Here is a 17,068-nt window from a genome sequence, read left to right on the forward strand (position 1 = left end):
CCATTGTTTGTCTCAATAGCTCATTCCTCTATTAGTATCAACTGCATAAGGGGTGTGGCCAAGTTGACTGACAGGTTGGTGCATTGTAGCTGTTTGTTAGGAAGCTTGGGGGGCACCTAAGTCTCACCTAATGGCCAGTTTCTAGACTGATCAAAAGTTAGGTTAAGTCAGCATTTCCAATATGGCGACCACCATCTTTGGGCTTCTGAAACCAATTGACGACATCAAGTCTGCAGTTTCTCCATGTTTCAGGTTTCTTATGAAAACACATGCTACAAAAGACTTGCTGATTGCCAAGTAGGTTCAAACATAATGGAACTACATATGTGTTGGTGTACTGGTGTTAAAAAATGTAACAGAGGGAGGATAATACGTAGAAAACCTGGTAGAAAGTAGTACCCATGGGGCGCTGGTGGCCTAGTGGTCTAAGCGCCCCACATGCAGAGGCTACGGTCCTCGTCGCAGGGGTCGCCAGTTCGCTTCCCGGCCCCCACTCTCTACTCCCCACATTTCCTGTCTCGTCAGCTGTCCTATCAAATAAAGGCAAAAAGCCCCAAAATATAACTTTTAAAAAAAAGGAAGAAAGTAGTACTCATCATGTTATGGAATTAACATAGAAGTGAACCAACTGAGGAAATAAATATGCGTTTATTGTAGACTAAGCATGAAGTCCCCCAAAATCTTCAAATTTCCAACTCAATCAATCATCAGAACTGGAAAGCCAAGAGATAAGGAAGGGCAGAGGCTGGGATATCTAATGGTTGGGTGGGAATGGGATGTTAGCCTGCTAGCTAGCTCTTGGATGTTTCGCTGTAATTGGTAACTGGCAAAATGTATAGTCACAATGGATTCAAGAGGACATTTCATTGGCCAAAAAAAAAAAAAGGTAAATCGGTCAAATTTGTACGCTTTCCAGAAAATTATCAACTCTAAAACACAGTTAAGAATACCTACAAGATTCAAAATTCAAAGGTTTTTATTGTCAATGTCCACCATATATACAAAGACAAACAGGAAAATTGAGATACTGTTTCTCTCTTCCAACTCTTAAATAGCAAAATTTAAGAGTACCATACGGGCGCGGACTTAGCCTGGTGGTTAAAGCTGGGGTTGGTAATCAGATTTAGATACACTTTTTGTCATACTGGTTAAAATGATCTTTATGTCCTGATGGTAATCATTACATGATGTGTTCCTAAAAAAGAGTGATAAAAGTTGCTATCTACAGCCGGAGTAAACCTGGGAAAACACCAACCAATCACCGTTTTTTGGCTCCCCAAATTTTAAACCAATCAAATCCCGTCCAGCCGTTCTGCCCTCCTCCTGCGCGTACATTTCCCCGGCGTTCACTCCTCCGAGTCCCCGTCTCCTGCCTCTACTTCCCCTGACTCTATTTACTGCTCCTCTCGCTCGTCCTCGGGCCTGTCCCCTCTGACCCGATGAGGTGCTTTGCTCAGGACTGTAGTCCAGATCAGAGTCTAAACAGCTCTCACCAACAAGCAGAATAATTAATGACGTTCAGTAAGTCCTACAGAAAATATATATGTACTGTAGCGTCCGTCCGGACGCTGTAGTGATGGCGAGCCGATTGGTGAACACGTTGAGCTTTAATAACCGGTCACTGTCGGCCGTGATCACGACAACCAACAAAACAACAATCAATGTTTGAATGAATGAAGAACTTCTCCTCTTGTCTCTCCTCTCTCCCGCTCACACACTCTACACCTCTCCTGATGCCTTCACTGACTGTCAACACTGTAGGAATTAAGAACATCTACACTGAACAGGTTTAACAAACAGTAGAGCTGTTACAGTTTTATATATGTGTTATAACTTTTCTCCTGATATCCTGTCACCAGTACAACTGGATAATGCTAGCATGATAGTTGTGAGTGCTAACAGCAGCCATGTTTGTTTGTGTTTTTAACTTTCACTATGATAATGTTTTGTTGAGGACCGGTTTTGAATCAGTCACGATCATATGGTTGAGAATCAGCAGTGCTCGTGCATGTGAGCGGGGGGGGGGGGCGTCGTTTTGGAGGAGCTCCGAGGGAGGAGGGGAGGGGTTAGACGGAGTCATGAGGAAAACCTACATTCAAATTCATGCTGGTTTTCCGAGACTACCAACCCTAGCTTTAAGTTGCGCGCCCATGTAGCGGGTGACTCTGGTTCGAATCTGGCAGCCTCTTTCCATGTCATTCCCACACTCTCTCCCAGTTTCCTACACTATGCACTGTCCTCTCCTCTATAAATAAAAGGTGTAAAAGCCCCAAAAAATATAACTTACATTTAAATATGTTGGCATCCAAGTGATGAATAAGAACTTTAGAAATCCGTCTACATATTGGCTTACAACCTTAATCCAGGGGTTTCTATGGGTAAGATGAAAGCTGATGATACCTGATGTTACCTGTTGCTCAAATGGAACAGTATATAAAAACTGTTCTCAGGTATTTGTGAGCATGTATTGGAGCTGAAGTCTCATTATCAAAAAGTGTGTTTACAGAGTTAGATCCTGCTTCTGTGGTTAATCACAGGGCGCCTAACATGACCCACACTGCAGAGATCTCAACAAAAAGCCTGCGTACATACCGCCTGGTATTGACTCAGGCTTTTCTCTAACACAATTTAAAGACCCCGCTCTGACATCTTTTTAATGTCAAACTAGTTCAGAAGAAGGGAAATATTATTTGACTGTTTCCACCGCAGAGGTCACCGACGTCCTCAGATGTCCTCTGAGTTACTGTGACATTTCAAAGTTGGGTTGGTTATATCACATCACCTTGCTTTATCAACTGTAAGGAAAGGTCGCAGCATTGGCACTTTAAGTACTGAGGAGAGTGCTGCAGCACGAGATAAGATATGGGAAGATAAAATGTAGCTCGGTGCCTCCGCAGAGAGAGAGAGAGAGAATGAAATAAATGGTGCAAATAAATAAAAAGAAACTGCAAGAAAAGGACTGTTAATGTGATTCTGGCCTTGAGTTTGGTGGATACTAAGCAGGCAGGGATCTGTTAATGGCCCCAAGAACTAACGACACCAATGACCTCAATTAAATCTATACGCAAGCCTTGAGAGGGATGTAACTCGGTACAAACAGCCATCATATTAGCATCTACAGTCAGACCTCAACACAATCTCATGAGACGCCTTAAGCTTTTGTTCATTTTTCTTTGGCACCAGTTTTAAATACTCCTGGACCTTTATGTCGATAGGGTGGACACATTTCCGATACAAAAGTCTGCGGATTGAGCTGCAAGATACAGTTTTCCAACACCAAATGTCAATGATGTGAAATATTTGGACAAGTATCCAAGCAGGAAGACTATTTTGAATTCATTCATTCGCTCTTGGGGCTGCACGGTGGTGCAGTGGGTAGTGCTGTTGCCTCACAGTGAGAAGGTTCCTGGTTTGAGTCCCCGGTTGGTCAGGTGCCTTTCTGTGTGGAGTTTGCATGTTCTCCCTGTGCATGCGTGGGTTCTCTCCGGGTACTCCGCCTTCCTCCCGTAGTCCAAAAACATGCTCACCAGGTCAATTGGTCACTCTAAATTGCCTGTGGGTGTGAGTGTGTGCGTGAATGGTTGCCTGTCTCTCTATGTTTGCCCTGTGATGGGTTGGCGACCTGTCCACGGTGTACCCTACCTTCCGCCCAAAGTCAGCTGGGATTGGCTCCATCCCCCCACAACCCCAAAAGGGATAAGCAGTTAAGATAATGTATGGATGGATTCACTCTTAAGTCATCATTCTTTCACATTAACCCCTCTCCCTGTCATTCTCTTCCTGTTCTGGTGATCACCTAACTGTGGGCGTTAACTCTTTCAAGCTCTTAACCAAGCGGCAACCTCCGGCCGCTAGAATTGAAGCCAATGCAGCTGTGCTAAAAACTGCAGTTCCTCGAGTGTCCACTAGAGGCTGGCTTCGGAAAACACATACACACCCATTCAAAAAAGACGATCTTTTCAGCAGAAATAAACATGTTTACAGTCTGGTACAAAAGACGAGTGTAGTCTGGATAGCTGATTTTTCTCGATTGGCACACACTGTACGGGGGGTGAATTTTTTCATAACGTGGCAATTTTGTAGATATTAAGATTACGAGTTTTCGGGGTGCTGGTGGCCTAGCGGTCTAAGCGCCCCACATAGAGAGGCTATAGTCCTCGTCGCAGGGGTCGCCGGTTCGATTCCCGGCCGGTCAACCATTTCCTGCATGTCTTCCCCCGCTCTCTACTCCCCACATTTCCTGTCTCTCCTCAGCTGTCCTATCAAATAAAGGCAAAAAGGCCCAAAATATAACTTAAAAAAAGAAAGATTACAAGTTTTCCATTACGAGAGGCACAGCTGACTTGATTGACAGGCGGGAACACTGTAGCTGTTGGCTAGGAGGCTCAAAGTCCGCCTCTTTACCTCACACTAGTTTGGACGAAGTTAGCTTGAGTTCAGCATTTCCAATATGGCTCCCGCCGACGATCGGCTTCCAAACAGCGCTTCAGAAACAGATGGGTGACGTCACGGATACCAAGTCCATTTATCATACAGTCTATGGTCTTAAAGCTAGGGTTGGTAGTCACGGAAAACTAGCATGAATTTGAATGTAGCATTTCCTCAGGACTTCGTGTAACCCCTCCCTCCCCCCTCCACTCGGAGCTCCTCCAAAACGACGCCCCCGCTCCCATACACACTGCTGATTCATGACCATGTGATCGTGACTGATCAAAACCGGTCCTCACCAAAACATCATCATAGTGAAAGTTAAAAACAAACAAACATGAAATGTATGCTTTGCAGGGGGCGGGCAGAACGGCAGGACAGGATTTGATTGGTTTCATAATTTGGCTCCTGATGGCAGGGATTGGTTGGTGTTTTCCCAGGTTTACTCTGGCTGTAGATAGCGGCTTTTTTCCCGCTCTTTTTTAAGAACACATTATGTATTGATTACCATCGGGACATAAAGATCATTTTAACCAGTATAACGAAAGGTGGATCTAAATCTAACTACCAACCCCAGCTTTGAACCAACCAGACTTAGCTTCAAGCTATATCAACCAATCGTCTTGCAGCTGCCAAAAGTTTAAATCCATTCTCCTCTTTGCGTCTCTCATCAAAACAAAGAGATGTGTTGTGATGATGGTGTCAAATCAGGGTCCACAATTAGCGATCATATCTTTAGCTGCCAAAATAAACCAACATTAAAGGGTCATAATTGGGAAGCAGGCCAAAGAGTGCTGCCAGCAGAGCCTCACATCAAGACGGCTCAGTTTGTGTTGACTTCAAACTGACTTTACTAACGTCCCTTCAGAGAGAAAATTAATCAGTTTAATGTAAATGGCGGGGAAACAAATCTCAGATGGTGCTGAAACAGCAGAATTCTGCAGGTTTTTGCAGCTTCATCAACTAAAACAACAGTTTGAAGGATCCGCCCCCTGTAAAAACTCACTAAAGTCATCAATAAAACAACTTTGCAAATGAATGCAAATCCGTACACCCACTGAGATTACAGTCTGTCAGTGAATAACTGAGGTGCCGAGGAGGTCACAAAGTAGGAGTCCTTCAGCACTGCTTAATGGACTGACGTTAAATCACACAGCAAGTTTATGCAACAACCCAACAGTCTGACTCTAATGGATGACAGTCACTAAACTTCCAATGCAAAGTTCACTGTTAATGCAGAAGGAATAATATGAATGTTTTTCTGCTGATTGATGGAGCGCAGAATAAAAAATATACAACATGCAAATGTAGCTGCAGTAAATCCAGGCAGAGAAAAAAACAGTAAATCTGTCTGCAGGGGAGGAACCTTCATAAATATGCAGGCTGGAGCCGGGTAGAAGCATTAAGAAATAAGTGAGGCTGCTATTGTCAGACAGCTTTTTCCTCATAAATACATCTGTCTTCAGTGGAGGAATGTATTCAGCGTGTGTTGCTACCCAGAAAATTAAGATGTGAACATTTGAAAACAAAATCGTAGATCACAATATGTGCAGATCTTGCTCTGGAGATTGTGTTGATCTGCAGACTCTCAATGAGGACTGATAAGAGTGCAAGTCTCTCCAGTCTGGATCAAACATTTCAACTTGAGTCACAAATTGTTGTCGTGAAAGTTGACCAGCGTTTAGTTTTCCCAACTTTCTCAAATGCATCAGAAAGGGTTGATCTAACCACCTTTGCACCAACAAGCATTTAAATGCTCTCAAATTGAAGTCAGATTAAAAACAGTTATAAATCTACTTATAAAGCTTATAACCCATTAATAGAAAGTACAACACAAGAACATTGGTTTCTTTTCATATTAGGGATGTGTGCATTTATCATCATTAGCTTCGCTAGTCGACATCAGAAGTACTTCTAAGTGAAACTTAACATCATATTCTAATAATTGTAGGCCCAAAAATGGCATTCATACTAGACCACTGTGGCCCTGGTTAATGACTACTGCCATAACTAACTTTGCTAACCATAGACCTCTCTGGAGTCCCTGAGCTCCCTTGTCTCGTAGGTTCCTCTGTTGTGGACGTGCCAAACTCCAGCTGCTACAACTACTACTATCCGTCTCACCACTATCATCTCTCTCTCTCTCTTCATCTCCCTCTATCCCTTTCTTCAACTCGGTCTCAGCAGATGTGTGTCCAAGCAGTAATAAACCAAGAACTGACGGCATGTGTTTGCATGCATACCTGGATCAGGACACACAGGCGCTTCTCTGGCTGCTAACTGGACTGTATACAATGCAGCACAAACAATGCATGTCATTTTACGCTAATCTGTATGTGTAAAACACCTGATGCTGGTGCATAGATAGCTGGAAATACACGGCATGTGGGCCAAAACCGGCCCGCCAGAGGTTCCAATCAGGCCAGTGGACGAATTCCCAAAGTGAAAAAGGAGACATTAACTGCAATTTTTCAATCAAAGTAACAGCTATTTCAGATTTGTCCTCTGGGGGTCACATCCAATCATAGTGCTGAAGGAGCGCACCTGAACGTCGCTCCGGGAGAATATTTGCAGTTTGCACAATCGGGTGGTAATTCAGACTTTTTAGAGCACCTCAAGATCCAATCAACACTAAAGTTTTTGTATATGTAAATTTGCATCCATCTTTTTTTGAAAAAGGAGCCACATATTGTACGCGCGCTTACCACACATGTGCGTAGGTCATAGGTGCGCTCCGTCACTTCTAGCATGAGCACTCCACCCCTGCAAGCAAACTGTTCATGCTGGAGCAGGGGGGTCCATAATAGTCAACTTTACCTTCTTCATTATTATACTCTATCTGTTCTTTTGTTGTCAACATTACACTCTGTGTCAGGTGATTAGGAAACCTGTGTGTTTGGTGTGTTCGCAGCAGGTTCAGGTTTCCCCTCGATGAGACTCATCATGGTGAAAACACAACAGCAGTTTTTAAAAAGATAGTGCATGTAATGTGAACATTTTCAGAATGTACTTGTACTTTTTTTCACTAAAACAAAGGGAAACATTTGGAGTTGTCCATCTCTATGGGTTATTATGTTCTGATTTTACTGGTCTGGCCCACTTGAGATCAAACTGGACTGCATGTGGCCCCTGAACTGAAATGAGTTTGACACCCCTGCTCTATGCCATGGAAATGTGTTGGACTTTTGTGTTGTTTGTTGTCTTACTTGTGTATTATGTGTGATGTGTTTCACTTGTTATTATTTCCTTTATGTTGGGCCGCCTACCGAAAGCTTTTGGGAGCTCATCTGGTGCGTCCTTTTCATGCATCCTTATTTTTCTGCTGTTGATTTGCAGGATTGGCATGTGTTTCTTGACGTATGAAATCAATCAATCAATCACATGAATGCCTGATGACAGCTGAAAGGTTCTGAGATTGCTCCAGCCTTAGGACACCATATATCAATCTGCATGCACTATGATGTTTCTATTGAAAGCAAAGGGAAACAGCAGGTTTTGAAGGACTTGTTGAACACAAGTAGACAAAACTGCAGTAACACCAATCATTACTCCACACATTAAATCAAATCTGACAGAGTAAATCTGGAATCAAATCAGGAATCTAAAAAGGTTCAACAAAGGCTTCACATGAAATCCTGCACGCTCATCAGTCTGCGCCGCGGATCATAAGAGGGACAACTGGCAGGGTTTCAGCGCTGCCCACTTAGCAGCAACAGTGAAACAAATCACACGGATCTCGGTGCGGCCGGGGGGGGGTTAAATCTCAGCAGAAAAAGCAGCAGATCCGTCTAACAGCGAGCACGACAGCCTGCTTCATAAATATGGAGGACAGAGTGTGAGGAGAGGAGAGTATGAATATTTAACCGAGCTGAGGCCAGAGGAGACCGATGCTGGAGAGGATGGACACACAGAGTACAGCTGGGTGCTACGCTGTTATATAACACACACACACACACACACACACACACACACACACACAGAGACAGATGGACACACACAACAGGAAAGTGGAAACACACAAAGTGACAAAAAGGAACAAAGATGGCAGAAAAGATGAATGGACACGCGCGCAAACACGCACACGCTGCTTTTGTCCTCCCACTACTGTCTTCATTTGTCTTATTTTCATCAAACACAAGATGCCAGCGCGTCTGAGGCGATAACTGGCTTAATACACACACAAACACACACACACACACACACACACACACACACACACACACACACACACAGAATGAAGACGAGGCTGACAGAGGAAGATGTAGAGGAGGTTATATACGGTCTACTGTAGAGACTATAGATACACAGACAGAGAGCAACAAAATAAACTGTTGTGTTTTTAAGTCTGATCAACAAGTGGTCCACACAAAGGGATCTGAGTGAGAGGATGAATCTGGTGGTGAACTACATTTCTCTTATTTTCAACAAACCCCCCAAAAAAAGATGAAAAGCATGAATTCGTCCCAGTAGGGCCGCTTGTGTTGCCTGATATAGAACTCATTTTCTCATTCAAACACTCACTTCCTGCGAGCCGAGACAATGAAAGGAATGGAAACGTCTGCAAAAACAGCCTCAAACAAGACAAGGACTCACAGGTTTGGGAAATCATGATGGACGACTTCATCGGCTGTGTGCATTTTATTTGAAGCTCTACTTGTGGTGGGAGAGTTGGCGACGGGGGTCTTTTGAGTCATGTGACCGAGGTTTTCCCGCCGTAATCACTGAATCAAGGATTCTCCTCCTCCTCTCCTCATCCATGTTGTCTTTCTGGTCCTCTGAAAACCTCTGATCTGTTGACTCCAGGCCTGGCTCCGCTCAGCATGACAGTGCCTGACTTCCTGTCCCGCTCCATCTGCTCTGTTGAGATTGATGCGTCGTGCTCCGGCATCCAGCAACAATAGAAGTCTTGCGTATCTGATCTGGAGGGCTCCGACCTGCCGGATCCGAGACGCAGCCGGAACGCAACGGAGCGGATCCAGTGGAAGTTAACACATTGATTAGAATGGAAACCTATCAGATCCGGTGGAATTTGGTCGTTAGACTTCCAACATATCAAATCTATTGTTAGGCTAGTTTACACTGGAAGAGGTTATGATATCAGATTTACCTCAGAATTATCCTAGCTGAAAAAATGGCAATAATATAATTGTGATATTTATGGAACACTTAGAAAAAGAAACAACACTCTCAAGGACGTCTATGTGGGAAAACACTGAACTTTGAGCACAGATATTTGGTTCATTCTGACCACTCACGCCACATTCATACACTGATGGTAAAGGCTGCTATAGTAAAGGACCATCAGTATCAACTAATCCCATTCAAACGTCCAATCTGACCATGTCACCAGGAACAGTTTAGTGTCTTGCCAAAGGACACTTCAGCATGTGGCTGCAGGAGCTTCCAAATGAGAGATGACAGACTACCATTGAATCACATCTGGCCCCCAAAACCCCCCTTTGATTACATATTACAAAGTTTATGTGATTTCAGCTTTTTAACTTCTTTTTATTTTATTTTATTTATTTTATTTATTTTATTTATTTTATTTATTTTATTTATTTTATTTATTAATTTCAATTTTATTATTCAACAAGTTAATTTGAATGTATTTATTGTTTATTATTTATTTTTCAATGTATTATTTAAATCTTTCCTTTTTCTATTTTCTCTGATGTGATGTCTTCGTATTAAAACCTTTTTATTGCCTTTTAATTCCTTTATTTATTCATGAATTCATTTATGTATTTATTTAACATTTTTAATTTATTAAACCCTGTATAACAATGATTTTGGTCTACTCTTTCATCACTTTATTCTGCATTAAATAGAAGCTATTCATTTTATTATTATATATACTTTTACTGATTGAGCTCTACTTAATTGGCTATTATTCCACATTATAGCTACGTGTTGCACGAAATAAGAGAAGAACCTGTAATTAGAGTGTAGATTTGATTTCAGCTGGTTATGAAAATGGCTGAAATGAAAGCTGATGCCTACAAAAGCAAAAAAAGACCATAAGTGTGAAGTCTATTTGTTACTACACACTTTCCATTGCAAAGATCTGTGGGGTTAGGGAGACTGTTTAAAGACCTGATGATAATGTACATCCAAAAACACACTACTTAAACATTGGCAGGATAAGAGTTACTGCTTTGTCCACAGGGGGCGCCAAAATCAACACAAACCAGCAGCTTTAAAGACTTACTTCATCCACTTTCTTTAATGTTTTACACCAAAGTGTAAAAAACTACTTTGTTCATATAGTCCCTGTTTCACATGAATGTGGCCCAACAGTTCATAATGATGCACTTTGAGTTCAGGCTCCTCTTCATGTTGTCAGAGGGCTGGGGCGGTGTGCAGCTGCTGCAGTTTGAGTTACAAAACCTGCCATAATAGGAATTGTTCTATTATTTACACATACCTCAGCCCCCGCGGACTCTATGCCAGGTCTTTTTTTTCTTTCATTCAGCTTAGGTGCTGCGCAAACACTCTGAGGTGTTGAATCTACGCCTCGTACTGACAGGAAGGCTGGAACAAGTTGAATCCATTCTGTTGTGACGGTCGCAAAAGAAGGAGAAGAGGAAAATAAACGTTATGAATCCTAAGGAGAAATTAGTTTTTACTCTTGTTATCCCACGGGACCTGAATGAACGTGCTTTAATGGACGGAGGAGGTGCACATGGTCAAACACCCAGAGTGGTCTGGGTTCAGTGTCTTGATACAGGGAGGTGAACTGACACCTTTCCATCCTCCAAACTTTGGTCCACACCAGCCACCTTCTGGTACTTTAGCCCTCAGTCCTCAAGTCCTCATAAACCCCTTTTCCACAAGGCAGTTTAAGTCCCTGAGCTCCCTTGCCTCGTAGGTTCCTCTAAATCTCTCCTGCTGTGGACGTGCCTGACTCCAGCTGCTACAACCACTACTATCCGTCTCCCCACTATCATCTCTTTCTCTCTTCATCTCCCTCTATCCCTCTCTCCAACATGGTCTCAGCAGATGTGTGTCTAACATGAGTCTGGTCCTGCTGGAGGTTTCTGCCTGTTAAAGGAAGTTTGTCCTTGCCACTGTAACTTGCTAAATGCTGCAAAGTGCTCTGCTCATGGTGGATTAAGATGAGATCAGACTGAGTCCTGTCTGGAAGATGGGACTGGATCTGATCCTGTCTTGATGTTGGGTCTTTGTTAGTAGTAGAACATAGAGTACGGTCTAGACCTGCAAGGTTTCAAAAGCGTCTTCAGATAACATTTGTTGGGATTTGGTGCTTTATAAATGAAGATTGATTGATTGATGACTGGGAATGTCATACGCATGTGTGAACGGGGTTGTGGTGTAACCATTTTCAGAGGTTGCCAGATCACAAGGCGAGAGCAGGTATTTCTAAAGATTCTACCTGGCAACCCAGTTACAAAAGTTTGTGTTTTCAGCCTCCCAAAACTGCCAAAATGCAACATTAGTTCACCGTTTCCATACACAGCCTTTAAGAATGAGCCTTAAAAATTTTGTATTTACACCAAGCGTGCCGGATACGGCCCTGGTGGTGAGGCTTTCAGCAGTGTGTCTGCCCCCTGGTGGCTGGCTGGTCAAAAAATCTGTCTCCCCATTCATTTGAATGGGGGAGCAGTCAAACTTTAAAAAATAAATACATGTCATACGAATGTTTCTCACATCCGTATGCTGTGGTGATATGTAGTTAGTATTTGACTGTTTTGTGTCCAAGGCCTCTTTTTTCTGAAAAGTTTCTTTTTCGTTAGTTATTAGAGTTTAAAAAACGGGGTTTTACTTCCTGTTTCCTTTGATTCACAGCCGCCGTGGAGGGAAACTTCAAAAGACACACAGTGTCTTGTGACACTACGCTGTAGGGCGGAGCTTATTACAGTGGCTTCACAGGCTCTGGCTGCACAATGGCGGTGCCCAGGAGCGGGATTTTTTTGGCTTCAGAACTGTATTTACAGTCTATGATTTACACTTGTTTGAGTCACAAATGTTTAACCATCTCTTTAGAAATGAGTAGCTTGATATCTGTGACTCAGTTTAAGTTAAGGAAGGTGAACAGTATAAGGAAAGAGACTAACTAGGTTAACAGCCAAATTCCACCAGGTCCGTGTCCGGTCCGTCACGGCACCGGATCTGATAGGTTTCTATTCTAGTCAGCGTGTTAACTTCCACTGGATCCACTCCATTGCGTTCCGGCTGCATCTCTGATCCAGCAGGTTGGAGCCCTCCGGATCAGATACACAAGACTTCTATCTCTCCCGGATGCAGGAGCACGACGCATCAATCTCAACAGAGCAGATGGAGCGAGACAGGAAGTCAGGTTTCACCAAAACAAAATGAAAACATCCGGTTAATTTTCAGAATAAAACACTCTGTGTTATCACCAGATCGTATTTCACTTAACTACAACAACAAACCAAAGTCATGATGAGCGGAGCCAGGCCTGGAGTCAACAGGTCAGAGGTTTTCAGAGGACCAGAAAGACAACATGGATGAGGAGAGGAGGAGGAGGAGAATCCTTGATTCAGTGATTACGGCGGGAAAACCTCGGTCACATGACTCCAGCTGTGCGGCGGTCCTGCTCCGTGCTGCTTTCCGAAAATGCTACCGGTGGGTGTTTAGGGGACGAGAGCGCACGGAGCGGATCAGAGATGGACCGGACACGAATCTGGTGTAAGTCCTGTGTAAGTCATGTGATCAGCTGTGACGTTCACACTTTCATTCCTTCCCTCAGGTGTTTGTTCAAAGTTGCCATTGAGCCATTCATCCCCCCTGACGTTCATTCAGCTAAAAAAAACAAGTTGTGAACATTTTATCGAAAGAGTCGGGCAAAGGGCGAGACAGCATGAGTCACACAGAGAGAGAGAGAGAGAGAGAGAGAGAGAGAGAGAGAGAGAGAGAGAGAGAGAGAGAGAGAGGGGCAGGAACAGAGACACTGTATCACCTGAGAACATAGGGAACCCCAGATCCCTTGAGTGCCAATTCACACACACACACACACACACACACACACACACACACAAACACACACACACACACACAGAGGACTAATATTGAAATGAAAATGACAGCACTTCAAAAACAAAAACACGGCAGTTACAACCAGTGACTACTAACTGTGAGTAAACACACGTCTTTGAACGCCCCTCTCTATACACACACACTGCAGAAACAGTACCCTTCACACACACACACACACACACACACACACACACGCACACACACGATCACATGTATCAATAATATTCATCCTGCCTATAAATACAAATGACAACGCTGCAAGGTGAATCCAACACACACCATCAGCAGTGTCCCTTTGAGCACACACACACACTCATGCACACACACCTTTTGGTACAATATCAACAGCATGTAACAGGGGGAATAAAACACACACACACACACACACACACACACACACCCTTCTCATGCAGCATATCTGCATGCAAACACACACACACACTTTTGAGACGGTGGACACACACCCATATCAGCGCAGTCCTCTGCCACACATGCATGTAAACACTTTCCCAACCGCCTCCGCTTTGGCTCGCATGCCTCTCCCACCCACTCAAAACACAGCTCACACACACACACACACACACACACACACATTCTCGCCCACACACGCACACACACATTCTCAATCCATGCATCCTCTCCTCCCTTCCTCTCCATCCGCCCTTACCTTGCAGCAGGCTCTGGAGGTTGAGCTGCGCCTGCTGGTGCAGCTCCTCGACACACTCCGGCCTGCTCCACGAGCCGAACACGTTCACGCTCTGTTGCCATGGAGACCTGAAGTGGGCCGCGCCGCCGCCGCTGCTGCTGTTGCTGCCTCCTCCTCCTCCTCCTCCTCCGCCGCCGCCGCTGCTGCTGCTGTGGTTGCCGTCACCGTGGCTGCTGTTGCTGCTGCTGCCGCCGCGCCTGCCGCTCTCCGCCTCTAGACCGCTGGTGGCTGGAGAGAGAGAGAGAGAGAGAGAGAGGAGAGAAGGAAAAAATATTTTAAAAAAGAGGGGAGGAGGAGGAGGGAGATGTGAGAGGAAGTGATGGATGGAGGGAGAGAGAGAGAGAGGGAGGAGAGGGAGGAGTAGAGAGGGGAGAGGAAGTTAAATAAGATTATTGAGAGCGCGGCGGAGAGGGGAGAGGAGGAGAGACATCGAGGAGAGGAAGGAAGAAAGGGGGAGTTAATGAGAAAGATGGAAAAATGAAAGAAGGGATGAAGGGAGGAGAGGAAGAAAGGGAGAGAATCACGTAAATAAAATGTATGAATTTGCATAACTAATACCCAGAGATGCAGATTACATAACACAGTGTGTTGTCAGGGAGAACAAGGACCGAGGAAGGGAGGAAGCAAGGAAGGAAGGAAAGAATAGAGGGCGTAAAAAGGAACAGGGATTAGTCTGAAAAACAAGGGAGGGAAAAAGAGGTAGAAAAGAGATTTGGATGGGAACAGAGAGAGAGAGAGCTTAATTAGGAGAGGGAGGAAGATAGAGGAGGGAGGAAGGGAAGGAGGGAGGGATTAGGGCAGAAAAGAGACAAATTGCAATTGTGGTATTAGGGAGAGAAGGAGGGAGAAAGAAAGGGGAAGTAGACGTCTGCCTCGTCACAATCTAAACTCAGAACCCAAACAGACAATCACAACAAATCAGCCGGGGCGATCGCGAGCGGCCATTCAGCGTCGACATGAATGAGGCGTCGCTTTGAGTCAGCTGTGATGAAATCCTTTGACACATCCAGCAGCTGATAAAACATGACTAACACACACAGGAAACCCCCCAATGTGACAGCCGTCGCCTTCAAACACACATCATGACATCATGATCCTGATTGGCTGCGATGGTCACATGGAAGCACAAAGTCAAACTGTCTCCACACTTAATGTTAGACGTGAACACACAGAGGTGTAATCGCACGTCTCCTGACAGTACTGTATTTATATCTCTCTCTCTCTGCAGGTGCTGGGAGCAGCTGAACCTGACCTGCAGCAACACAAAGTCAAAGTTTCTCTCCTATAGGTTTGTTGATACAGGATCAGAGCGTGAGAACTACTAACAGGTCAGTAAGTGTTCATGTTTGGAAGCTGAGCTGAAGTTGTCAGTGTAAAGAAGAAGCCAGTCCACCCTCAGGAAACAAAAGTTGAAGTGGTGTGTGTGAGCGGCTTCACAGAGTGGAACAGTGTGAATAAAAGGTCACTGATGCTATTTGATGTGATATGATACAAAACATTAATGAAGTTAAGGTGTTAACTTAGATTCGGGAGCAGGACCACGCCTAAACCACACCCTCAATCACCTGACAAGCCTTCTTAAACGTAGCCAGCCTACTCCAACTGCTTGTCCGTGATTCTTCAACCCACCCTCCCTCACCTTACTCTACTGCACTTAACCTATTTCCTTGTCCTCTCCTACTCAACTCGTGCTCGCTCCTTCTATGCCCTGTCTACTTCCAGGTACAACCTGGGTCAAGATCAGCTCCGGCAGGATAACGCTGAGACGGAACCCCCATCCTGAGTCTCCTTCTGCTGGGCACACCACGCACAACTAATTCATTAAATGTTCAACTTATATCCTTGTGTGGCGTGGTCCTTGCTAGTGAACAGGCCAATATGATTCAATCTATATGATGAATGACGCAGTATAATATGTTAAGATATGATACAAACATTACGGGACAGTATGGAACGACCCGATACGATATGATTGGATAAGGGACGATACGATACAATAGGATATGATATAAGACGATGCAAGACGACACGATATGCCATGACACGAAACAATACGTTTAGATACAATACAATACAAGCAGTAAGATACAATACGATAGAATATGAAACTATGTGATACAAAACGGTATGACACGACACGAAACAATACGATAGAAGACGACACGATATGATGCGATACGAAACATTATGTTTAGAGTAGGAATGACCACAATTAATCGATTATCGATTAATTGATTGAGAAATTACTCGAAACACGCATTTTTGTTATCAATTTTCCGTCACGTGGAACAAACATGTGGTCTCATATTACACTCATCTATCAGGGAGGTGTTTTAAAGGTGACATATCATGCAAAATCAACTTTTTAATGGTTCTCTACCTGAATTATGTGTCCCTGTCTACAAACCCCCCGAGAATGAAAAAAATCCATTCTGCCCCTGTTCTGATTTCTCCACCTTTCTGCAAATGTGTGTGAAACGAGCCGTTTCAGACTTCCGTGTTTTTGTTACGTAACAACAATATCCGGTCTGTCACGGAGTCAGAGCTCGGAGCTTGTTCAGCCCATAGACAGTATAAACCAAGCGGCAAACTCCGGTCTCAAACGATGAAGCCAATGCGGAAGTGATATAAACTGCAGTACATCGAAAATCCGCTTGAGGCTGGCTGCAGAAACACCGGAAACCACATAGACATGAATGGGAAAAAGACGATCTTTGCAGCATTAATAAACATGTTTACAGCCTGGTTCAAAAAACGGCTTGGCCCTACAACGCTAATCTCTCTAATGGCATACACTGTACGGGGGGTGAATTTTTTTCTAACGTGACGGTTCAGAAGATATTAAGATTATGAGTTTTGCCCAAATAAGGACATGACTGACGTGACTCCCGGTCTGGAACACACAGCCATTGG

General features: G+C 44.1%; 1 protein-coding gene across 1 annotated transcript in view; it reads right to left on the bottom strand.

Moving 5' to 3' along the window:
* Nucleotides 1-17,068, bottom strand: part of nhsl2 (NHS-like 2) — a 102,341-nt gene that overhangs the window by 52,550 nt on the left and 32,723 nt on the right. The window contains exon 2 of the mRNA XM_034677069.1: nucleotides 14,117-14,383. Coding sequence (XP_034532960.1) covers nucleotides 14,117-14,383 — 267 coding nt within the window. The remainder of the gene's footprint in view (nucleotides 1-14,116; nucleotides 14,384-17,068) is intronic.

This window comes from Notolabrus celidotus, chromosome 23 (assembly GCF_009762535.1).
Source record: "Notolabrus celidotus isolate fNotCel1 chromosome 23, fNotCel1.pri, whole genome shotgun sequence".
Classification (NCBI taxonomy): domain Eukaryota; kingdom Metazoa; phylum Chordata; class Actinopteri; order Labriformes; family Labridae; genus Notolabrus; species Notolabrus celidotus.